The sequence below is a fragment of the Leuciscus leuciscus genome (assembly GCF_965113295.1).
Source record: "Leuciscus leuciscus genome assembly, chromosome: 1".
NCBI lineage: Eukaryota > Metazoa > Chordata > Actinopteri > Cypriniformes > Leuciscidae > Leuciscus > Leuciscus leuciscus.
Genome location: NC_138725.1, coordinates 24441614 through 24467647, shown reverse-complemented (window position 1 = coordinate 24467647; position 26034 = coordinate 24441614). Strand labels below are relative to the sequence as shown.

General features: G+C 41.7%; 1 protein-coding gene and 1 long non-coding RNA gene across 2 annotated transcripts in view; both read left to right on the top strand.

Moving 5' to 3' along the window:
• Positions 1-26034, top strand: part of LOC309503306 — a 131345-nt gene that overhangs the window by 38341 nt on the left and 66970 nt on the right. The window lies entirely within an intron of this gene.
• LOC309476630 (putative nuclease HARBI1) lies at positions 20613-21751 on the top strand. The gene is made up of 2 exons (XM_082139762.1): positions 20613-21448; positions 21540-21751. The coding sequence occupies exons 1-2, from the start codon at positions 20846-20848 to the stop codon at positions 21747-21749; spliced, it is 813 nt and encodes a 270-aa protein (XP_081995888.1). The 5' UTR covers positions 20613-20845; the 3' UTR covers positions 21750-21751.

Sequence of the window (26034 nt, the reverse complement as noted above, 5' to 3'; positions counted from 1 at the left end):
ATAAAAGTGAATGAGATAATTAAGTGATTAATAGAGTGATGAGTGAGCATTATTGAAGACACCTGATGTTAACAAGCAGAATCACTGAAGGAGAAAATCACAATTTTAAGTCACCATTATTGTGATCCGTGTTTGTTTTAGTTGGGCTCTTGACCCTTACAATTTTAACTTTAGATTTTGTTTGGCTGTTGTAACTGAGTTATAACTCCCAGATAAACAAAGAGAAAAGGTGATCAGATGTTGTTGGTTATGTTTTGACATAATCATCATTTTACCTGAATCACAAAACTCATTTAGAGCCTAATCTCTGACTTAAATTTATATTGTTGATTACATCATGAAGTGATTCTACAACATAAGATCCAGAATTTTCTATTTATTCCAAAGGTTTTTTCTTAAAAGTTGTTTTGATAAAAAAAAAAAAAATTTGTTTAGGCACAAACAGACATCAAGATTGAGTGTATGAATCTCAACAATGGTGACAAACGAAATATTTAATTAGGAAAAGACCATTCAGATCATAATTTATTCATAACGCAATGCATGATGGGAGCCATGAATGAGTTTTGATTGGTGGCACCCAGAATGCACTGCAACATGCTTTATTATTGTCACCATTGTTGAGATTCACAGGCTGAATCTTGATGTCTGTGTGTCTAAATAAAATCTTTTGAACAGAACTTTTAAGAAATATTTTGGATTCTATAGAAAATGCTACAAATCATATGCTATTAAATCACCAGGCTGCTGCAATTAATAAGGAAAACCTAACTCTCTAAACTTTAGTCCCCTGTTGTAAGTCGCTTTGGATAAAAGCATCTGCTAAATGACTGAGTGTGAATGAGTTTGGTGTTTCAGGTCAAATGATGATTACGTCAAAACATAACCAACACCACCTGATCACCTTTTATCTTTGTTCATCTGAGAGTTATAACTCAGATACAACAGCCAGACAAAATCTAAAGTTAGTAGTTTAAGGGTCAAGAGCCCAACTAAAGCAAGCACTAATCACCATAATGGTAACTTAAAATTAGATTTTCTCCTTTGGTGATTCTGCTTGTTAACATCAGGTGTCTTCAATAATGGTCAATCATCACTAAATTAATCACTTAATTATCTCATTCATTTTATCACTCTTCAGTGTTCCTTTAACACTCATATTTTAACACTTTAACCCTTTGAGTGTGGAGTCAAATAAATTCCCAGGAGAGTTAATTTAAGTTTTTGCTGTGTAGGATAAAACATTAAAACATAATGTTTTCTTTAAAACATTAGCCTAACTTGTAGGGAATGTTAACTGTTACAATACCGACTCTGGGTAAATGTGAATTAGCTCAAGAATATAGGGAATTTTGGAAATATTAATAATTATGACTCATGGTCATAATTCATAAGTCGCATGTACATTTATTTTATCAATTATCGAGATTACCTTGTTCTGTAACTGTCTGATCACCATTAAATTCGTCCAGCGAATAAATGTAAGATCATTACAGTTAAGAAGGGGGTATCCCTTTTCAAACTCCGAGAAAGTTTTATCTTCTGGCCACGAATATCAAACTTTCTGAGTTTATGAATTAAGAACTACTAAATGTAGTTTATATCGAGCTTGTAGCTTAGATCTTTTAGTTTCATGGACTTTATAAGGTGGGTTTTCAAACACAGCGACAATTAAAAATATAAATGGGTTTATTAATAAAATGGCACACACTAGAGGTTATATAAACTACAGATATAAACGTACGTAAAAATGCAAACAAACAAACAAACAAACAAAACATAAAACATAGCGTGATCAGAATGAAATGAAATGAAAGAAAGAAAGATATAGAGAGAAGGGAAAAGCTAGTAATTATTACATACAGAAACCTAAGTTCACAAGACACCTGGAACAGCTTTTAGAGAGAGTTACGTTACTTGCAAGATTCTGTGCTCTTTCGGGTTAGGCTGAGGCTGAGGCAGGAAGCGAGGATGGTGTCCTGTTTCTGCTGCGTCTTCCGGTGTCGCGGGAAGCTTGAAAGGCTCACTGAATGTAATGTTACCGGAAAATAAGGTTCATCTCCCGGGATGGGAGAGGTTTAAAGTCTTTGTTGCAAGGGACGCAGCTACGACTCGAACATGTGCTCGCTCGATAGAGAAGACCAGAGCCTCCTCCAGATGTTCCTTTGGAGAAGCGCTGCGCCGGGGAGAAGAAGGTCCGAAGAGAGGTTGAGTTGAGAGTTGAGAGTTGAGAGAGTTGGAAGAGAGGGAGGAAACTGAAGGTTTGGACTTTTATCAGTGTCCCATGTGCCGTCCCCTCCTTCGTGTAGGACGAATCAGCTGTCGAGATTTTCTTAGGCGGGAAGATCCCTTTGTTCGTTTGGAACGGTCTCCTGGCTCGAGTTATAGTGACGATTGACTTAAGCCTTTCGGTTCCAGAAATATGAAATGTGTAAACAATGTATATTACTGCATTCTGCTATTGGAATTCGATTCTGTTAGATTAAGAGAATTACAAAGACATCAAACGCATCACATGAAGGTTGTAGCAATGCGAAGTTACAGGAGATATGCAGAATTACACACATTTAAAGTCTTGATTACCACATGACAAAATCGTAGACACCCCAATATGACATGGTCATAACAAAAGGCACCTCAGAAATATATCAACATTTTGGTAATGTCCTATGGTAAGTCAAGGGAAAATCTGTGGGTGTGTGTGTGGTGCGTTTGGGACGTGACTGCTGGGAATGTCTGCTTTCCTGGGTCGTAAAGTTTTATGGTCTGAGGTAGGGTTACAAAACCATGATTCTATTTGAGACCCTAAATTGGGGGGAAAATTCTTTCGATAGACACTTAGAATTCAAACCTGCAAATTAGAAACCACACATGCATAATGGAATTGTACATATATTTACTAAATATTGCTTATCCTGAGTTACACATAAAAGGGTGGGTCTCTTGGTGTGTGTGTGTGTGTTCTGGAATGTCTCGAGGCTGTGAGGTTGGGGGAAACCCAGCCAAACTGACACTGGCAAATTGGTCCTTGTGGGGTAATTATTAACCAGTAAGGACAAATACGATGTGTTTTGCCATCACATGATCTACTTAATGCGAAAAGCAGATGTCATTGTTGCTACATAGCCAACGTTCTGAGAACGTTCCCTGCTAGCTGGGATGTTCCAAATAACGAGTGGGCTAAATAACCTTGAAAGTAAAACAACCATGTTTTTAATAGCAACTAACATATTTTAAAGCAAGCTTTTTAATAGCCACTAGATAGCCTTAGAATAAGCAGTGTTTCAATAATATATATATTTTTTTTAAATATACACAGCTTATGTATACCACCATGTTGAATTTCAGCCTATAAAGATGCAAGCCCTTAAAAAAAAAAAAATGCATTAAAATGAAAGCACGGTACACTGTAGCTTTAAGAACGCCATGTTTCCAAGAACTAGATAGACCAAGCGTGTCCGATAACGCTGAAGTGACTCAACTGAATTGTGACTGTTTACTATGTCTTTTTTAAAGGGACACTTCACCCATTTGCATCAAGCCTTGTATAGTTAGAAAACCAGTCATATTTTTGAATGGTCATGCATTATTCCCTCATTTTCCCCAGAGACGGGAGAAATAAGGATTTCAGTGTTTCAGTTCCTGCTTACAATGACGCAAAAATCGTCATTTTGCGTCATTCTAAGCAGGAAGTCGCATATCTTTGTAGAGGGGTTGAGACTACAAACACTCATTCCTCACCTTTCCCAGGGAGTGGGACCCATTCACGTTACAGACCTATTACAGATCAGTGGGTGGGACTTCACTTTCTGAAACTGAAAGCAATATCTTCCATCTTGTTTGGAAGCTAAGCTAACAGGCGCTGTGTAGCCAGATGTGATGTTACGACAATAGCAGAGGGTACTCAATATGATATAGAAGAGGAGGATTTCGGAAGTCTGATGCTTGAATCAGGTGTTTGAGGCTACCTTTATGAGCCGCGTAGAGCAGCCGAGGCAGAAGACCTGCCTGTCGTGGACGAGGAGCCCAGACTGGCTCGAGCTGGGGAGGACTGGTGGCGCTGGTGATCGCACTGTGCGCCTACGGACACAGAGCTAGAGTCCGTCTGCTGCAAAGAATTTCAACGATGCCAATTTCTCATAGACGAAATCTCTGAATCAGACGAGGACACAGATGTTTGTGTTGTGAACCATCCTAGTTTCGCACCACATATGTTCTGACTGAACATCCAGGTACCATGCAATAATTCACCATTTCGAAAGAAATACAAACGAGGAGTAATTCACTAATGAGTTTGCCAACTAACTAGACATTTTATGTGAAATGAATTTCAAGCTCTGGTGGTGGCTAGCCTTGTAGACGGAAGAGTGATTTCTCTGATAGGCGGATATGCGCTGTTCTGGATTAGTGGGAGTGGCTTGCGGAGCTGTGCAATGTGGTGCATTGTGGGAGTTGTTGTCTTTCATACAAATGCGACCTGAAGTTACTTTCTGTCTTTCCTTGGTCAAGAAGGGACCAAATTCAAAATGTATTTTACATTTCGACTACATATATGACCCACTTTCAATAAAGATCAATGTTCCCATGGGTGAAATGCTCCTTTAAAGCTGTGCCACAGCAGAATTATTCCGTTTGCATCATGAATAGTTAATTCAGGTCAAGCAGCTGCTTGAATCTGTGCTGCATAGTGCTAAAAGCACAGCGTGTGCAAGTGATCAGTTGCCAATGACAACACATAGTAACACACATAGCCAATATGATCACATGAGACTACACAGTAAATTCCACAGTGTTAAATCAACACTGCTCAGAGCAAATATGGTCCCACTCTACAGAGTGTTAAAGTAACACTAAAGCGGTGTTAAAGTTAATGAGATAATTAAGTGATTAATTTAGTGATGATTGAACATTATTGAAGACACCTGCAGTTAACAAGCAGAATCACTGAAGGAGAAAAGCACAAATTGTAAGCCACCGTTATGGTGATGGGTGTTTGCTTTAGTTGGGCTCTTGACCCTTATATGTTTACTTCAGAATTAGTTTGGCTGTTGTATCTGAGTTATAACTGCCAGATGAACAAAGAAAAAAAAAAAGTGATCTGATGGTGTTGGTTATATTATGAAATTCATCATTTGAACTTGATCACTGAACTCATTATGATCCTTATTTCTGACTTCGATTTATGTTGTTGGTTACAAAATAACTGTGAATCTGCATAAATATCCAGAATTTTTTATATAATATAAAGGATTTCTTAAAAGTTGTTTAAAACAAAAAAATCTTTCCTTTAGGCACACACAGACGTCAAGATTCAGTCTATGCATCTCAACAATGGTGACGAGCAGAATATTCAATTAGGGAAAGTAAATTAAATAGACAATTCAGATCATAATTTATTCATACCGCAATGCATGATGGGAGCCATTAATGAGTTGTGATTGGTGGCAGCCACTGCAACATGCTTTATTATTGTCACCATTGTTGAGATTCACAGGTTGATTATTGATGTCTGTGTTTCTAAATAAATTAATTTGAAAGTGTTTTGATCAGAACAATGTTTATGAAATATTTTGGATTATAAGTAAAGTATTGATAATCATATGCTGTTAAAATCACAAAGCTGCTGGTAACAAGATAAACCAAACTTTCTCAATAAGTTTCATTTTTCAGATCACAGCATGATTATGTCAAAACATAACCAACACTATCAGATCACACTTTACCTTGTTCATTTGACTGTTATACATCAATAACAGCAGACAAACAACAGTAACATTTAAAGTAAACATATAAGGGTCAAGAGCCCAACTAAAGCAAACACCCATCACCATAATGGTAACTTACAATTTATGATTTTCTCCTTCAGTGATTCTGCTTGTTAACATCAGGTGTCTTCAATAATGCTCAATCATCACTAAATTAATCACTTAATTATCTCATTAACTTTAACACCGCTTTAGTGTTACTTTAACACTCTGTAGAGTGGGACCATATTTGCTCTGATCAGTGTTGATTTAACACTGTGGAATTTACTGTGTAGCAAGAGCAAAAACGACTAAGTTAGATAAGCCCAAGCCACACGTATAACATTAGCAGCAAGCATGTTGCTAATACCCTGATAGATTTTACCAATGAGCAATAAAAAGGACTTACCTTAGCTTTGTGAAGACTTTCAGAGATGAATGGGGAATGAATCACGTCGAGTCCTGTGTCAATAATGCAGCGATGCGAGCAGCAATGCAGACTGAGGTCACTTCCAAATCAGGCAACTTATGATCAATGCGGCGAATCTCATGTTAAAGTTTAAGATGAATCTGAGGTGAAATCCTTGTGGGGAACGAATTACTCATGTTAAATTCCCGATTGCACGATTCCTTGTGAGATTATGTTGTTTGCCTGCCGAATTTCGCCATTTAATTAGCTCCTGAGAAACGCGATAGCTGATGATAATACCGAAGGAGCTTATGGTGATAGGCGTTGTATTCCTATAGGTAGATGTGGATCAGCTGATGCGAGCTTGACTAACGTGACCTGCCAGAACTACGCTACGCTTGATTATATCAGTCGATATCGATAATTATCACGATAAATGTCAAATCTTTATTTCTTTCAAGTTTAAAGGCGGGCATACACTGTGCGATTTTCGTCCGATTTTGAGCCGAATTCTGACTCGTGCGACTCTTTTTCGGATCGGGCCGATTTTCAGCTTTGTCGCGCGTCGTTTGTCGTGCAGTGTACAGGGGGAAATGAGAGGCGATTAACCTCTCCCGACCGGCAATCTGATGGTCGGATGAATTTCTGGCATGTTAGAAATTTTGGTCTCTCCTCGTGACTATATCGCACAGTTGAAGCAGAGCTACGAACCGATTGCCCTAAACTCAGTGTTTTTCCCCTCACTGCACCTGCACGAAAACAGAAGTTTCATCTGCAGCAAAAAAAATTTAAAAAAAATAAATAAAAGGGAGATAATTCTGTTTAACCATTACCCACTTCTTCCAAGCCACCTGCGATGTACACATTGCCTCTTTTATTAATTTGTTAAAAAAAATTTTTTTAAATAAAGCTGTTTTTTATTTTCATTGATGAATTATTGCAGTGTTCGGACATATTATAGACTGTTAATAATTAATGTAGGCTATATAATTCATTGTAATCGACCGAAATGTTTTAGAACATTTTTAATGAGGAGAAGTAAGCTTCTATGTAATATTTTATTATCCTCACAGCACGTTGGTTATGCGGTGATGCACTATGAAATTGTTGCGTGGCAATTTAATTATAATAGCCTATCACTTTAATAATAAAAGTAGCCTTCCCTAATAATAATAACAATAATACAATAATCCTAGCCTACTAATAATTTAATATATAAATTGGAAATGCTAAATCTTCTTGATATTGATAGCTGATGCTTGTTTTGACAATATCTCTGAATAGTGGTTCTCGTCCACCACGCTACAACGGGGTGTTGCTAACGTTAGTACAGCCCGAGCAGGCTCTGGTGATGGAGCAAGAAGTGAAAGCTCTGTTGGAAAAGGAGGCTATAGAGCAGGTGTATTATCCCGACAGAGAATCGGGTTTTTACAGCCGTTATTTCATTGTTCCAAAAAAGGATGGAGGGTTGCGTCCCATATTAGATCTTCGTCGTTTGAATTGTACAGTTCAGAAACTCAAGTTCAAGATGCTGACACTCAAACAGATCGTGACTCAAATCAGATCCGAGGACTGGTTTGTCACGATAGATCTGAAAGACGCATACTTCCATGTCTCCATCCTCCCTCAAAACAGGAAGTTCCTGAGGTTTTCTTTCGGGGGCAAAGAATACCAGTATCGGGTGCTTCCATTTGGTCTAGCTCTATCACCCCGCATATTCACGAAGTGCGTAGATGCAGCTCTGGCCCTGCTCAGGCTGCAGGGCATACGCATTCTGAATTACATAGACGACTGGCTGATTCTAGCGGAGTCAGAACAGTTGGCGGTTCGGCATCGAGATGTCGTCCTCGCTCATATGCAGAAATTGGGGTTGAGGCTCAACGCCAAGAAGAGTGTGCTTTCTCCAGTATAGAGGACCATTTTTCTTGGGGTGGTTTGGGATTCGGTCACGATGCGAGCCGTCCTATCGCCCGCTTGTATAGCTGCTATCCTTACAGCCACAAAAGAGCTAAAGCTAGGCCAGTCACGCACTGTGAAACAGTTCGAGAGACTATTGGGCCTCATGGCAGCAGCGTCCAACGTGATACCTTTTGGCCTGCTGTACATGAGACCTTTGCAGTGGTGTCTCAGGACCAGAGGGTTCTCCTCGAGGGGAAACCCGCTCCTTATGATCAAGATCACGCGGCGGTGTCTAAGATCCAGAGCTCCTGCTACGAGGAAACTTTATGCACTAAAGTGGAGAGTTTTCACTTCTTGGTGTCACCAGCGACAGTGGGATCCAGTTAACTGTTCAGTTAATACAGTACTTGAGTTTCTACAAGATCGTTTTGTATCAGGTTTATGTCCTTCCACGCTTAAGGTTTACGTGGCAGCCATTGCGGCTTTCCACGCCCCAGTGGGTAGTACATCTTTGGGTCGAGACCCTCTGATTACTCGTTTCCTTCGTGGCACCCTGAGGCTGAGGCCTGCAGTTCGCACAAGGGTACCGGCTTGGGACCTTTCAATAGTTTTAGAAGGTCTATCTGGGGCTCCCTTTGAGCCCTTAGATTCGGTTTCAGAAAAGTTTCTTACATTCAAGACCATCTTTCTGCTAGCTATTTCGTCCCTCAAAAGAGTCGGAGACCTTCAGGCCCTTTCGGGAACTCTCCCACCTGCCTTGAGTTTGCACCCGGGATGGTTAAGGCTTTCTTATACCCTAAACAGGGATATGTTCCTAAAGTTCCTACCAATATTCCGAGGCCTATTGTGTTGCAAGCTTTCTGTCCTCCTCCGTTTACCTCATCGGACCAGGAAAAGCTTCTCTTTGTGGAGAAGATCCGATCAGTTATTTGTTTGCTTTGGATCACCTAAATTAGGTCTTCCGGCTTCTAAGCAGACAATGAGCAAGTGGATAGTTGAGGCTATTTCTCTTGCTTATGAGTCCTCTGACCAGCCGTGCCCTTTGGTGGTCAGAGCTCATTCCACTAGGAGTATGGCGGCCTCTAAAGCCTTATTATCTGGAGTTTCTCTCCAAGATGTTTGTGATGCGGCGGGTTGGTCCTCACTGCTCACATTCGTGAGGTTTTATAGCTTGGACCTGGATGCTGCCCCAGGGTCTCAAGTGCTTAGTGCCTAAGTGTTAGTTCTGACAACATGTTGACACTCAGGTATTTGTAAGTCTGGCGATTTGGGTATTCTCGTTTCCAAAGCGCCATCGACGCATCGCGAGTTCCCTCAAAAGGGAACGTCTCAAGGTTACGACTGTAACCCTAGTTTCCCTGAGTAGGGAACGAGACGATGCGTCGCCCTACCATACTTCCTACATCCCTGTGATCGACTTGCTTCAGCAAATTTCGAAGCTAATGCCGGTTGCACCGGATGCGCTTTTATCTCTTCCTGGTCATGACGTCACCCGCCCGTGACGCTCATTCATTCCATTGGACTAGTTGACATAGATGCTTCAGACGCAAACACGCTGGGGGCGTTCCCAAAGCGTCATCGACGCATCGTCTCGTTCCCTACTCAAGGAACTAGGGTTACAGTCGTAACCTTGAGACGTTTTCAAGTTGAGCAGGAAGTTAGGAATTTTTACAGTGTAATTTTTTGTCTTAAACCCTAGACCATGTTGTCTTGCCAGGACACTCTACCCTCAATTGAGCAGAAAAATGTGCAAAGCTTTTCACGCACATCGTAAGCTACTCTGCATTCCCTATTTCCACCCATGTTTCTAACAGGTGGTAGGACTTCCCCTCTTTCTTCTGCCTCTTCCATCCACCTCTGATTTTCTGATGGGTTTGTCAGGTAGTTGTGAAGGATGCAGGCTGCAGTGACTATAGAGTCTGCATTCTCTGGCTTCACATTAATCCTTGTATGGAGTACCCTGCACCTGGATGACAGAATGCCAAAAGCACATTCCACCACCATCCTTGCCCGTGACAGTCTGTAATTGAACATTTGTCTCCATCGTGGGATTCTGTTCCCTGGAAAAGGTCTCATCAAATTTGTTTTTAGTGGGAATGCAGTATCACCCACCATGGTGTATGGCATTGGGCCCTGTACACCAGATCCTGGTAAAGGGAAGTCTGCAGGGACAGACAAACCTTTGGCCTCCATGGCTCTTCCAAGAGCAGAACTACTAAACACTCCACCATCGCTTGTTCTGCCGAAGTCTCCGACCTGGACAAACGTAAACCTGTAGTCTGCATCTGCTAGTGCTAGAAGAACTATAGAAAAAGTCCTCTTGTACTTAAAAAACAAGCTACCAGAATGTGCAGGTGACACAATGGTAACATGTTTCCCATCAATAGCACCCAGGCAGTTTGGAAAGTTAAATTTTTCCCAAAATGTGGACGCTATGACTCTCCACATGTCCTCTGTTGGTCTAGGGAACTGTGATGCCATCATCTGCTGCTCAATTGCTCGACAGGTCCTGTGGACAGACTCAGCAACGGTGCTTATGCCTAGACGGTACTGGAAGGCCAGGCTGGTGAAGCTCTCTCCAGTTCCCAGAAATCTGTGGAAAACCCTTTTTTTTTTTCTGTATATAATATATTATATATATATATGGATAAATTTACATATGTAATACATATTTTTAATGTATTTTACAGTGAGTGAATGCAAGCGAAGATGGAAGTTGTTGAGAGATGCTTTTGTCAGAAACAAGAAACAAAAAAAAATATTGTGCCCAGTGGTTCTGCAGGTGCCACAGTCAGGGAATCGAAGTACGACAGAGTAATGTCATTTATGTTGCCGTACATGCAGCCTAGAAGGTTAGAATGGCATTGTTGTTGACCTTATGTTTTACCTTGCTATTTAGTGTCTTATTTTCTTTTATAGACAATCAGTACTAAATAGTCTTTCACTGAGCATGAGTATATTATTAATTGTGTGTAATGTACAACAATACTTATGTGTTGGGGCCATATATTTATATCATATATTAATTAATTTAATTGCAGTTCCAGACACACTTTGCAGAGTGAGCTGGAACCTCTGGACATGACTGTTGCTGAGGAGGAAGTGGAGCCAGAGTTTTCTGAACTCACTACACCTTTTAGTCCACTTCCTACCATACAGAGGCCTGCAACACAGAGGCTAGCCGGAAGATCGGCTACCCCCACACCACTGCCTAGCACCTCCACACCACAAATAACAGCTCACAGAGCTGACACCCCTACCCCCACCCTTCATCCTAGGGTTCAAACACTGATGACTGACAGTCAACAATACAGACAGAAGCGGAGAAGAACATTTTCCCCAAATACAACGGCGCAACAGTTATTGGACATAATAACACAACCCACTACTCACCAAATGTCCCCACACAGGAGGATGAAATGTATTATTTTGCCCTCAGTTTAATTCCAAAACTGAATCGGTTGCTTCCCAGAAACCGTTCCAGGGCACACATACATATAATGACCTACCTGGCTGACCTGGAGTTAGAAGATGAGGTTCAGAGGCAACAAGCGACAGCAGCACACACAGTGTTCCCTAGAAGAGCAAGCCAGCACCCACAATCATCTGGATTTCCGCCTATTCACCCCACACCCACCTACCACGAGGAACAAACCCATCACCCCCACCAAGTCACACCTCCGCCAATGTCCACCATGCCTGAACAACATTCCACCATTTACCATCGACTGTAGTACTACAGTTTAACATTCCAAAAGAATTTTTTATTTACTTAATCCAACCATATGTTGTAAATAGTTTAGCAGTTTCAATGTAGGGGGAGAACGGGGTAATGTGAGACATCGGGTAATGTGAGACACCCCCTATATCTAGGCAATGGAACACAATTGTGGTCATATGACCATTATGTTTTCAAGCCCCTTCCATTTCCCCTTGGCCATGAAGGAGAGGACCTCATGGTGCTGTCGTAAGCATGTTTTTTTCACAAAAATATTTTTTTTGCATGTAAAAGTAAATTTTCTTGCTGTCAACTTAATCAACTGTTGTGCCAAAGCAAATTGATTCAGGTAAAAAAACGTATATCATACATGTTGATGAACTACCAACATATAAAACCATGTGATGATGCTAGCTGAAGATAAGCCTGAATTGCTAAGAGAGATAGTTTTTTTCTAAAATGTGGCGGTGGGGTAAAGTGAGACAAATGCTGTGGGGTAAAGTGAGACATGAGGCACAAGTTAAGTTTAGTCTTAAACATATTTTAATGTAATATTACATGACATATGTTTTATTTTTAATGTCATAAACATAGTAGAAAAGCCATCATGCCAAGGAGGCAATACACCAGGAAGAAAACCTGGGGCAAAACACCCCTCTAGAAGATGGAGAGTGCAGCCGCTGAGGTCAAGGAAGGAAAGAAGTCTATAAGAGCAGCTGCAAGAGAGAGAAATATTGACAAGTCAAGCCTCCTAAGATTCATAAAGAAAAAAAAGAAGGGGGAATTAAATCAGTAGCCTGGGGTGCAGTAGCTTAGTCAAAGAGGTGGAGCACCTTCTCCGTCTCACCTTATCCGAATGGAGCGTTTGTCCCCTCCTCGACAAAACCCCCAAGGTCCGTTTTAGGACCGAGGTCGCTCCGACAGGAGCTCCGCACTCTCCCTGGGAGCCTGCTAGGGAGTAAAGTCAGCATGGGAATCTCGTCCACCTGCAACCTCACGGACACTGTCCGTTTTGTTTTCGGAGGAGGACCTTCCTCCACAGCTTTTTCTCCAGGGGTGTCTCAAGCCCCTGGAGTCGCTTCGCCGTTTACCCAGAACGACTGTTCGACATGCATAAGTTTTACCTTTGGGATCAACCGAGAAGCCCCGGACGGTGAACCGCGATGCGCAGGCTCCCTACACACGGGTCTCGCTCCACTCGGGCCTAGGCTCGAGACTACACGGCCACTCATAGGGCGCATGAGGAACCATCCACCGGGGGCAGGGGCAGGAGGCATCTGGATCGAGGCCGTAACCGGGAAGGGTGCTTTCAAAACGGGGGGAGGCGCAGGGCAAAGTTTGGCTCTTAAGACATGCCAGGGGGGCCCCAACTAATCTAAGCCTCCCGACACGCCCGCTGCCACCTTTGCGGACATCCGTTTCAGACGGGCCATCTTAGTCTCCCGAGGTCAACGCGCAAATCGGGGAGGAGCAAGCTGCTCCATCCCCAGGTGCGTCCGAAGCTCCAATCGACCGGGCACCCCGACTTGACGGCCCGAAGGAGAGGGTGCACTCCCCTGGGCCCCAGGCAACCCGGAGGCGCCTGTTTTCCATTACCTAGTCCGATAAGAGTGTCGTCTCCCTCCTCTACAACACGCCGAGCGTCCGTGGTTGCTCCAGCAGGAGCGCCAGCAGGTGTACGGATCTGACTTTGACCGGAGATGACCCACCCTCCCTGGGGCTGGCCCGGGAGGTCTGCGAGCATGGAGCTCTTCTTCAAATACAAGATATTTTTGGACATTTTTACAAGGAGGAATATCCTCCAGTGTGTCTTTCACCCCTAGCTCACCCAGGACGGTGCACGTTCACCGGTGTGCACGCCCTGGCACAGAGGGACTGGGTGTCCAAACCAGACCCTATTTACTGGAAGTCTCGCCCGCACAAAGTGCACTTTCCCTGGGCTGGGTCAGGCTGTTTCCCCACCTGGTCTGACCACCACGGTTCTCTGGTCCATGTTCCTTGTCCGAGCGGAGCATTGTCCCTCCTCCACAAAGACCCAAAGGTCAGTTTTAGGACTTTGCTCCAGACGGAGCTCCAGCGGTGGCGGACAAATCCGAATCTGGCTCAGGATGGGCCACCCTCCCTGGGCTGGCCAGGGGAGGTCTGACTGCATTGAGTTTTCCAAATGTATCACAATAATTTGGACATAGTTATTTTTTTTTTAGGAGGAATTTCCTCCAGTGTGCCTTTCACCCTTAGCACGCCAAGGGCGTTGCACCTTCACTTGGATGCGCACCGGTGGTCATCAAAAAAATTTGCTTAATTGACCAATCTCCATGATTCTGTTACTAGTCCGACATTAGTTCTGGAATGTGTGGTTGTCAAGCTAGCTGTCAAGATTATTTCTGTTACAACATGTGTTGTTATGGAAGTTTCAGAGTGGAAAAAGTAAGTGGATCAGTTTACCCCCAGCTGGTTCACTTTACCCCCTTGATTTCTTTGGTCTGTCTCAGTTTACCCCTAAGCTGGGGTAAAGTGAGACACAAGACCACTTTTTTAAAAACAGTCATATTTTCACTGCCCTTCGTCCTGAATACATTCTAATAATTTCCATTGCTAGGAAACATCCTGAATTAATGGGAAATGTGTAAATTTGACTGATATATCATTTTAGCTCGCTTAGAGGGGAACAAATGTAAAAAATGTCTCACTTTACCCCATTCTCCCTAATAGTGTTTTCAAGGATTATTTTTTGTATTGTTTATGTAACCATATTGTTAAGCATGTATGTTCATAATAATTGTATGCATGACTTTGTTGAGATATTGGTTCAATATACTTAATAAACCTTTTTTAGTTGATGTACCCAAATCAAAGTTATTTATTTGAAGCATGGAACTAGTGCAATACATATTTTAACTTATATTTAACTTATTGAAGCAAAATAAATGTATTCATTAATATTTAAAAATACATATAATGGGCTAATATTTACCTCAGTGTAACTGCAAGTCGCTGCTTGGGTTCAATGGACTGCCTGTAGTTTGTTGTTTGCCTTGTTAGTTGGCCTCCAATCAGGGAAAGAATGTGATCCATTTGCTCCGCATTCATCCTGAAGTAGTTTAGGTGCCGGTCACGGTCAAGACGGAGTTCGGCGACAAGATGGTAATATGCACCATATTCTCTCCTTCGTCGGTTCATGGAGTGAACCCAAAGTCTGCGTCTTTTCTGTAGTCTTCGTAATAGCAAATACAGCGCAATGGCCTTCCTTCTATCAACAACTCGCACTACACGGTAAACAAAGTCAACAAAAACAAAGATGAACCAAAAGTTATATAATATATTAATTAATAAAATAAGCTTCTTGACACGTCTTTTCTCTTAAATGTATTTGAAAACGAAATAAAGCAATGCCAACTTACCCATTATAGAGTACTCTGTCCGTACACACGCCGCGGTTCAGCCGCTGCTAGTGTGAAAGAAAAACGCGCGTGTCCTGCTCCCGCTCACCATATGCATTGCTCCTGCGCTGCTTACGCTCTGCTAACGCGTGCAGTGTGAAACCAGCGAGAGAAATGCAAAGTTTTCGACTGCCTAGCTAGCTCGTGTCTGGTTGCCCCATCTACATCAGGTATGTATGCTAGCAGCCTTTTCAAATAAAATTGCGATAAAATCATCGCAAAATCACGATCTCTCGCGTCATTGAAACAATGTCAACAATCTCCGACATTGATCCAACATCTTTTTGCTCATTAAAATCATGTTGAATCAATGTTGTTCACGCCATTTAAAATAAATATACAATCTCCCTAATTGGTTTGCTTACCTTACATTGAAATTATGTTGATTTCATTTGGGAGAAATTACGTTATGCATTCAACATATTTTCTACTTGTTTTTAAAATCCCAAATAAAGAAAACTCAGTATGTAAACATTTATTAGGCTAAATGCACAGCACTTTAAGTTAGTTTACAAATAGCCTACTTAGAGTATTTTTTTCTGCAGTATATAAAATTTAAAAACTAGAAAATGCCTTCATACTGGTGCATTAACATATGTATAATATTCAGAACTGGTGCATTAACAAATACATGTATAATATTTATAAATTATACCCATAAATTAATTTGCAATGATGAAATGCTGACACAGAATTAACTTAATCATGTGAACATGGGTTCATGATCAAATGTAAACATTGGCCACATTTTGCAACTTTTTATTATAATTTTTTTTTAAAAGCTGCAGCTACTATGAACCAACCCACTCCTCCTAATACCTTTGGTCCAAGACAAGGCCAAAGCCCCTTCACCCTTGCAGCTAGTGGGAGGATGCCTGAGGAGAGGGTGAACGACTGCCACTTAGCCTTGACCAAGTTCATAGTGAAAGGCATACACCCCTTTGCAACAGTGGAGTCCAACTGTTTTAGGTAACAGCTTGTCAGTATACACAGTATATACATTTTTAGGATATAGATGTATTATAAAAAGGGTTGTATTTTAGCCCCATCATGCAACAATACAATAAACAACAACACACCAATTTAATAATGATAACATAACAAATGAAAACAGTAATTGTTTTTACTGTAGGGAAATGTGCAGGGCACTCAACCCTAAATATACCACACTTTCCAGAAGTTATCTCAGCGACACATTAATTCCTTCCTGGTATGGTGTTGAAAAGGCCAATGTGATCAGTGTGCCAAAGCTGGCCATCACATCAGATGGGTGGACCAGCCTCCGGCAGGATCACTATCTCACAGTTACAGTGCCCTACACAAGCCAGGGCAGTGTAAGACAGAAGGTCCTCCACACCAGGGCAGTGTACAAATCACAAACTGGCGAAGTAGTGGGCGAGGAGATCTCAGACATCCTGGAAGAGTTTGAGATAGATCTGAGCAAGATTGTAGCTGTGACTGTTGATAATGCTGGAAATATGGATATTGCTATCAAGAAGCTACAGATCCTAAAAATAGGATGTTTTGTACATACATTGAATCTGGCTGCATGGAAAATTTACAAAATTGCATCCATTGATAATTCTGTTCTCAATTTGTTCCAAAAAAAAAAAAAAGAAGAGGAACTTGTCAGAGTTCTGTCACTTCATTTTGGGTTACATCTTGGGTTGGTGACAGAGCTCTGGCATTCCCGGTCTGTCATGCGTTGGGTATAGTCTGGTTTGTTGTGAGCACATGGCTTGTCATGTTTTTCCTTGTGCCATGTGCTCTCCTGTCAATTGTCTAGCCCCTCCCATCTTGTTACCTGATTATTGATTAATTTGCCCCACCTGCCTTTCTCGTTACCCTCTTTTGTTTGCTTCCTATTAAGTCTCCCTGTGTTTGCAGTCCTGTGCTGCCCGGAGAATGGGATTAAGTGACTTCAATGTTGCTCCTACTGTGGCTAGGTCAGCAATTCCTCCTTGGCTTTTCCCAATGCCTTTGATTGATATTCAATTGCTTAAAGAAAAGCATAACAATACAAATGGATTAGGAAATTTAAATATACAGCAATACATTGATCAAACTTATTATAGTGCAGTTCAAATATACACTGATGGTTCAAAAGATCCAGAATTTGGGAAAACAGCAGTAGCGGTATATATTCCACTTTTTAACATTAGAATGGCAAAAAGAATATCAGATTATGTTTCGGTATTCACTGCAGAAATTATTGCAATATGTCTAGCACTTCAGTGGATAGAAGAAATCCAACCAACAAGGGTAGTGATATGTACAGATTCTTTATCCGCTCTAAATAGCTTGGAAAGTGGAACATCATCAGCAAGGCAAGACATGATAAATGAAGTAATGCAGAGTCTTTACAGAACAAGACAGTATGGACTTCTGGTAAATCTTGTATGGGTTCCATCGCATATGGGTGTGAAAGGAAATGAGGAGGCTGATAATCTGGCTAAACAGGCATTAAATCATTCACAAATTGACATTGAAGTGGCATTAAGTAAAACAGAAATAAAGTGATAATAGCGAAACAAATACAGGAAATTTGGCAGAAAGAATGGAATGAAGGAATAAAAGGTAGACATTTTTACTGCATTCAAGGAAAAGTTGGGTCAGAGAGAAGAAGATTCGGAAACAGGAAAGAGGATGTTTTAATAACAAGAATGCGTATTGGACATTGTTTATTAAATCAAAGCTTACAAAGAATTGGTAAACATGAGAATGGAAATTGTGACAAATGTGGGTTAGTTGAAACTATAGAGCATGTCCTTTTAGAATGCGAAGCTTATGAAAGAGAACGGTCCCAGTTAAGACATGCTTTAAGAAGTGTAGAAATCAATGAGTTGACACTTCAGGTTCTCCTAGGACAAGGTGCTAAACAATCAAGAGTTTATCATGAGTTATTTATATTTTTAAAGGAAACAGGATTATTTAATAGGATTTAAAACTCCATTATGTGTAAATTTTATATGTATATATATATGTAATTTTTTTTTTTTTTTTAAAGAGTAGATCTAGTTTAAACTTCCTTTCCAAATATGCGCTTCACACTCCATTTCAGTAGGTGGCGGGAATGCACCTTTTAAGTTGGTTTGCCAACCGCCATTAAATCCTAGAAGAAGAAGAAGAAGAAGAAGTCCTGTGCTGGTTCGTTGTCTAAGTTCCCTTGTGTTTCCTGTTCCTGCTGATGCCTGTCCTGTTTTCCCCCATGGGGAGTTTTTGTTTGTAGTGTTGTTTTATTTATACTGTTAATAAATACCCATTTGTTTTCTGCACTTGAGTCCTCGCTCCTTTCACCAACCCAGTCCGTGACAGAACTGTTTTCTGAATGTGTGAGAATTCATACCAGTCTGCCTAAACTGGGTTCAGAGATGATCACAGTTGTGTGTGGGTTAAACCAGTGCGGTCAAACTAACTGAGTTCTCACGGCCAGCGATGACATGCTTCTGAAAATACTAGAACTCAAAGCCACAACACAAAGAGACTGTCACACAGGTGTAGAAATACACACGAAGATGAAGAAGAATATTTAATTAAACCAACAGGTAATCCAAACAGGAACAGAATAACATGCAACACACCCACTAAAGACAACACTGGACACTGACTGAACCAGGGCTGCGTTCAGCCCCGACAAAACGTTGCACAATGTTTTTTAAACAGAAACGGTGATGCGTTGAACACACTGTTCTGATGACGCAAGAGTTGCAACTATGGCAGCTGAGAAAGCCATTCTTTGTGTTCTTTGTGAAGAATTTTCGGAGCCTGATGAAGTCGGTATAAATATGTGTTTAATACTACAAAATATGCCCGATGTTACAGTTACTGCACTTGCCGCCCAGAACAAAAGAGAACATCCCAATCAGGTGAAGGGATTGCTGAAACTGAAATGGAAGCACACATCTTACCTAATTCAGACTAAAACACATCTATTTAGCCTCACATACTGACTTTATTTGTAGTTCATACTGTTTTAATACCCTGTATTTTCTTTCTCATTTTTAGGAAAAGCACTACCATTGTTTATTTCTATACCAAATGTCATACACTTGCAATGAAGCTAAAAATATAAACAACTACATCATTATGTTGATATCCAATATTTTTACAATAAAACTTACGACAAACATGTCTTCTAATAATCCTCAGTTGTTGCGTATACCGAGCTGCATCGAACACATTTGTAAATTACTTTCCTTGAACCCATTGTGTGAGTTCACTTTAATACCGTGTGCTTTATATACATGTTGCTGCTGATTGGACTGCAGTTCTGACACACCCACCAAACAAGAGAAAACGTATCTCAAACCCCGTTGCACACCGGTGCACGCCGTTTCCAGGAAACATGACGTTCAACCCGGAAACCGTAGCAAAACGTTGCGCACCGTTTTGATCTTGAACGTGCCCCAGAACTGAACACAAATACAGGTGATGATGATGGTGATTGATGAGTGTAAAGCTGAAATTCATTAGAGTCCATGACAACAAAAGAGTGATTAATTGCTGGAGTACACTTTAAAATGTACATAAGTATTGGGTGTACTTGAGTCATGTTATGATAGGCTACTTATGAAAATACAAAATACACATAAAGCTGTTCAAATGTTTAGTTATGGGCTACCTTACGAAGATGCGATTTTTATGGAGTTTATTCTCTTGATCATGGTGATCTTATTCAGGCATGTTTCCAGCGTGCTTTTTTTTAAAATACAAAGCATAAAACACAAAACAATAAATAAACACAGTGAAATATACCTCTTAAATAAATACAGTGAAATATACCTCTTTAATATATATATATATATATATATATATAAGGTAGGCTACTCCCGCTCACCTTCGGATGCAGCCTTTTATATGGCATGCATCTGTATAGCAACAATTCCTTAAAATTGTGCTCGTTTCATTTTCTAAATAACCTGTGGTTGACTGTAAGCAAGTACATTCGTTAAGTATTCACATACAAATGTGAAGTAATGAGGGGTTTTTTCTCTCTCACAGGACAGTAACACTACAAAACCACGGTATTTTACAATATGATGCATTGTTGTATAGTAAACTACTCAACAGTAAATTACTTTAAATATAACAACCTTCAACATATTCAGAATTAAAATGCAATATACAAATAGCCAAGCAGTAGTATGAATGCAACAACATATCTAAAAACCCTGACAAGGAGGTTTTTTATGCAGAATACATAACTGTACTTTTACTCTTGATATCTTAAGTAAATTAAATACAAGTATGCAAGATAACACTTGTACATAAGTAAGGTTTTAAATATAACTACAAAAATTTCCCCAATGTGCCATTAATACTTACTAAAAGTAGTTTAAGTATCACTATATCTTCCAACAATTACTTTGTAACAATTTCTCTTTTGTTTGTTTCTTTAAATCAGACCAGACCCCTGTAATGCAGGATAAACCTGAGCGTGCCAGTGCTGGACAGGTTTTTTAATGACTTGGACACAAAACCTGATTTCCGGCTGAGCAGGGAGGCCCTGAGAGTGCTGCTGGACCTGTTGAGAAGTGAACGGCGACACGGATAGGGTTCCACAATAGAGACCCTGGTATTTCTTTTCTGGCTGGCGTGTGGTACATCCTACAGGGTCGTCTCCAGAGTGTTTGACATGCCTCGTTCCACTGTCCACCGCATTGTCCACCGGGTCGCTGAGGAGGTGGTGGCCATCCGCCACCAGGTCATTCGGTTCCCCAACACCCCAGAAGACCTGGAGGCAGTTTGCCGTGGGTTTGCAGGGCTGGCCAGACACAGAGCTTTCTTGAAAGCTGCAGGAGCAATCGACGGCTGCCATGTTCGCATCAAGCCTCCAAGCGGCCCTGATGGTCAATGCTACAGGAACAGGAAACTGTTCCCTTCCATCATCCTCCAGGCTGTTTGTGACCATCAGGGCCGCTTCATTGACACCTATGTGGGCTGGCCCAGGTCAGTGCATGATGCACGAGTGCTCTGGTACAGCCCACTGTACAGGAGGTCAGTGTACCCTCCTCCAGGGCACTTCATCCTCGCAGACGGAGGGTACCCGTGTCTCCAACACCCACTCCCCCTCATCACTCCCTACAAGAGGCCAGTACGAGGTGTGGGAGCCCAGCGCTTTAATCTTCATCATTCCAGGGCACGCTCCATTATAGAGTGTGCTTTTGGGATGATGAAGACCAGGTTCAGGTCCATCTTCCTGCAAGCGCTGGAGGTGCACCACACCTTTGTATCTCATGTAAGTTAAATGAAAAATACATTTGCAAAAAACATAATTAACTTCTTTCTTCCAGACCATATCATTTTTTGTTTTGTTTTTTTCATTTCAGGTCATCACAGCCTGTGCCATCCTCCACAACATCTGCCTTGGGGTTGGTGACGTCATGGCCCCGGAGGATGAGCATGAGGAGGATGATGGGGAGCATGTTTTGGAGACGGTCAGTGGGGCTCCCTGGCGTGACCAGCTGTCTGCAGAGGTGTCTGCCCTGGAGGAGGGTCCCATTGACCATGATTATTTGCAGAGATGTATAAAGTACTAGAGACCCAGACTTAAGTAAAAAGTTCAAGTGCTCTATCAAAAAAGTGACTAGAAGTTGAAGTGTTCTTTAAGCAAAAGACTATACACTAGATGTCGCCTTAAAGGTGCCCTAGAATGGATTATTTTATTATTTTAGAATGTTTCCTGGGGTGCCCTTATAATGTTAGTATGTTTTTTAGATCAAAAGTTGTTATAATTTAGAAATAAAAGGCATATTTCCTAGCCTGATTTCATCCCCTGATTTGAACGCTCTGTTTGAAGGGGCGTGTCTGCTGTGAGACTTCAATGTAAACGGCCACTGCTGTGATTGGCTGACATGCTTGCATATGAAATCTGGCATTCGAGCTATCTGGAAACCTTTTACTATTACAGCTTTTATACGTTTTTACTATTACAGCTATCGGGATTAACGAATCATGAGAAGTTTTTTAAGTATTTAGATCTATTCCCATCACATAAAAGGTTGCAGTGATGACCATTGAGCAGATGACAGCCTGTTGATCGCGTGAATGAAGATCTTATCACTGCAACGCGATTTACTGATGCATAAACAGTGTTGAACGACTTTGAGAGAAAGATTATCTGTCTGAACTTGAACAATTACACATCAGAAATTCACATAACCCACTGGTTCTCCAGAGGCTCGGATGAAGGAGCTAAACAAATATTTTTGTGTTCATTTGTACATCCAAACACTGAGCAACTGCCATGCTTCGTTCGCTCGTTTGCAAGCCACGATGTCTCTCGAGGAAAAAACAATATCGCGCTGGATCTAGATAACACAGTGTATCGTTAATAAAATCACTACTTACCGCTTGCGGGAATATAACGTTAGTTGAAATCGCCCCCTTCGTCCGTTTGAGACGCCGAGAGAAGCCTGGCTGCTTGATATTGTTCCAGGTTAGAAAAACAGTCCGTGGTGAAATGGGCAGAGCAAACTAACAACTTCGAATTAAACTGTAGCGGTATCCGATTATAGATAGATAGATTAGAGATAGATCTGCCATTTTCCCTATGATCCTTCACCTGCAGAACTTCTGATGATTCGGCTGCGCAGTTTCGCCTGGCCTTGAACATGGGCTGGCATATGCAAATTTTTGGAGGCGTACATATTAATGATCCCAACTGTTGCGTCACAGTTGGTGTTATGTGGAGATTCGCCTGTTTTTCAGGGGTGTTTTTCAAAAACGAGATTTAAATAAGAAAGAGAAAACTATGGTGTTTGAGACTCACTTTGTGTCATGTCCATGTACTGAACTCTTGTTATTTAACTATGCCAAGATAAATTCAATTTCACATTCTAGGGCACCTTTAAAGACATTCGTTCCAATGAACTGCCATAGACAAGGCGACATCTAGTGTGTATATTTCTATGCACCAGTCTGCGTACACGTCAGATCAGATCACTCGGACATGTCTGCGTATAAGAGGTAAAAACGATATAAATACTGTTCGTTTTCTCACACAAACCGCTCGTTTCGTGTCTTAGGCCATCAATGTGTACTTATGATGGGGAATTGTTTCATTTGGACGACGGGGAATTGTTTTAATTTGGACTCTGTGCTTGTGTTTTGAGACCGTGACCATAGACCTGCATTATATGACTGACAGACAAGAACGGTTTGACCTAAAAATATCAAAATTGAAACTACTGCGGAAAAAAAGACACCTACATCTTGGATGCCCTTGAGGTAAGCTAAAACATACCAAAAATTAATTTCAAAGTGAACTATCCCTTTAAGTAGAAGTGCTAAAGTATTCAAAAAAATTTGTACTTAAGTATTGCAAGTAGTTTATTTAAAAATGTACTACTCAAGTACTGAAAGTAAAAGTACAAGTATTGTGTTATGAAGTTATTAAAGAAAACAGTCAAAAGTTTGAACATCATATTATTTCAAATGTTTAGGACACTCACGATTAATTTGGCTGAAGCAGCAGTACAAGGACAGGAATGTACAAGAACACCTTAAAACACTGAGCTTAACTCTTTGTAAACAAAAAACAGATCAAATATGTCCCTTCCCCCTTTAAAGCATCCCTCTCTTCTCTTCCCCGCTTGTGCCTTTTTTTTCTCCACAGCTTATTGGGTATTTATCAGCATGTAACAGCGATCTCTGGAAGCTTTGTTTATGTCAGGGAGTTCCTGGAATGGCTCTTCTTCATGTGTTCCATATATGGACTAAATGTGCATAGGGAGCCCTCTGGCTGCCAGTATGGACTGAAAACACAGTACATCAGAGTATCCATCGGCGCTCATAATGATTACATCGGCCCATTTTGGTTATAATTTCGATAAATATTATTCCTCTCTATAGAAATATGACGTAAACCTATGAAATCTATCAATATTTGTCAAAATCTGCACATTTTGGAGCTAAAAGCCCTGAGGAGCGTTGTTTGGTCAAGCGCTGTCATGACGACAGCACAGGAGTTTTTTTTCTGAATGGGAGCGGCTGACGCTCATAATTCATATTAAAGGTATCGACTATTTTTTTCTATTACATAACTCCTGACACAAATTAAGACATAACTGTCCCTATAAGTTTCTCAGAATAAAATAGTGCTCAAATACTGAAACTTGAGTCTTATATAATTTTAATGATGTATAGTTTGTCAAGGTAATAACATTACATCTAATAGTAACTTTAAACTAACGTTATTTAAACAAAGAACGATTCAGTGCGTCGGCGTCCTCATGACGGCTAACAGTTACACACTTCATTCTATATGTGATGCGATCTGGGAAAACCCGTCGGATGTCGCGCTGGGCCGTTTTCAGTAAATTCCAAAATAGTTTGAATGTCAGTTTTTTTCATTAAATTATTATTCTATAACATCTTTTCTCTTATCTCTGAAAATATCTTGGCAAAATTCCCTTGTTTAGTGCAGAAAATACTCTCTTTCTCTAATGCATTCTATGCGACCATTTTCTCTAACGCGTCTAACGCACGCAGAGGTGAAAAAAACAAAAACAATCGCCGTATATCCCATAGGCTACACCTGTCCGTCTCTTAACACTACAAAGATAGTTTACCTACAAAATAAACCACATAACATGTACAGTGAATGTATAAGTGCGCATTTCGCGCCAATCCTGTTTAAAAAAAAGAGTGCCAAGCGTCCCGACGGTGACAGTTATAAAACCTGTTCTCTTACGAGAGGTTCTCTCGTACTTGCGTAAGTATCTTACGCTAGGGGAAAACCTCTTTTCCTCGAGATATTGAAGCCAAAAATTATCCTTAATTTTGCAATAATGTAAAACGCATTGCAGCAGCATGCAGACATGGGCGAGACAGCTCGCGCGCCCATAGGCTGCTCTGCGGCAACTGCACCAGCCTATTGACAGAGGCCCCTCATTGACGCGCCCATTACGTCATGTCCCGCCGAAAGCGGGTGGGGCTAGGGCTATAAATACGGCCCAGAGAGGCTGGTTTGGTCAGTTTTTCATCTCTTCAGCGGACTACGCATCGCTGGATCCTGAGAGGAAGCCGCGCCGTCTGACTCAAGCACCCAGCGGATTTATCTGCATCTGAAGCTGCCGGTCGACAACTCGCCGCCTTCAGCCGCCATTCCTGCTGACGCTTTCCGGCGTACCTATATCGTTTTCATTGCTGTGTGTGTGTTCGCCGCTGCGACACGCACACTTATTTCCTAAAAGAGCACGAAGCGTCTTTTTCAAGATGCCTCGTTCTTCCTGCGGCTCATGCCGAGCTCCACTCAGCGACGGGGACCACCATGTCATCTGTGTTTCCTGCCTGGGTGAGGAACACGCAGCTATCGCGCTCGCCGAGGGCGGCTGCCCTCACTGCGAGTTAATGTCTATGGTGACTCTGCGGACTCGCCGGGCATTCTTTCTCCAAGCTGCGTCTTCGCCCGTCGGGCTGCCGCGCCGTAAAAAGCGCCGCGCTCAGCGGGTCCCTGAACCTCCTCCATCCCACGAAAGCTCGCCGGTGCGCCCGCTAGCTTCGCCGCCTGCTTCACCCGAGTCTCTCACCGCCGGTCAGCGGTCGCCGCCTGCCGCCGCTGCCGCCATTGAGGATTACGGGGAAGCCGTACAGGTGGAGGACGACAGTTGCTCTATCCTAGCGTCGGGCAGTGAGGACTGGTCGAGCTCTGCGGACCTCGCACCATCTTCTCACCCGCCCTCTGGGAAGAGAGCCAGCATTGAGGCGGAGCTTATGCGTCTGCTCGAGCAGGCCGTCGAGAGCCTCGGCCTTGAGTGGTCGACGCCCCAGCAGCCTGCACTCAACCGCCTGGACGGCTGTTTTCTGCAAAGGGACCGTACT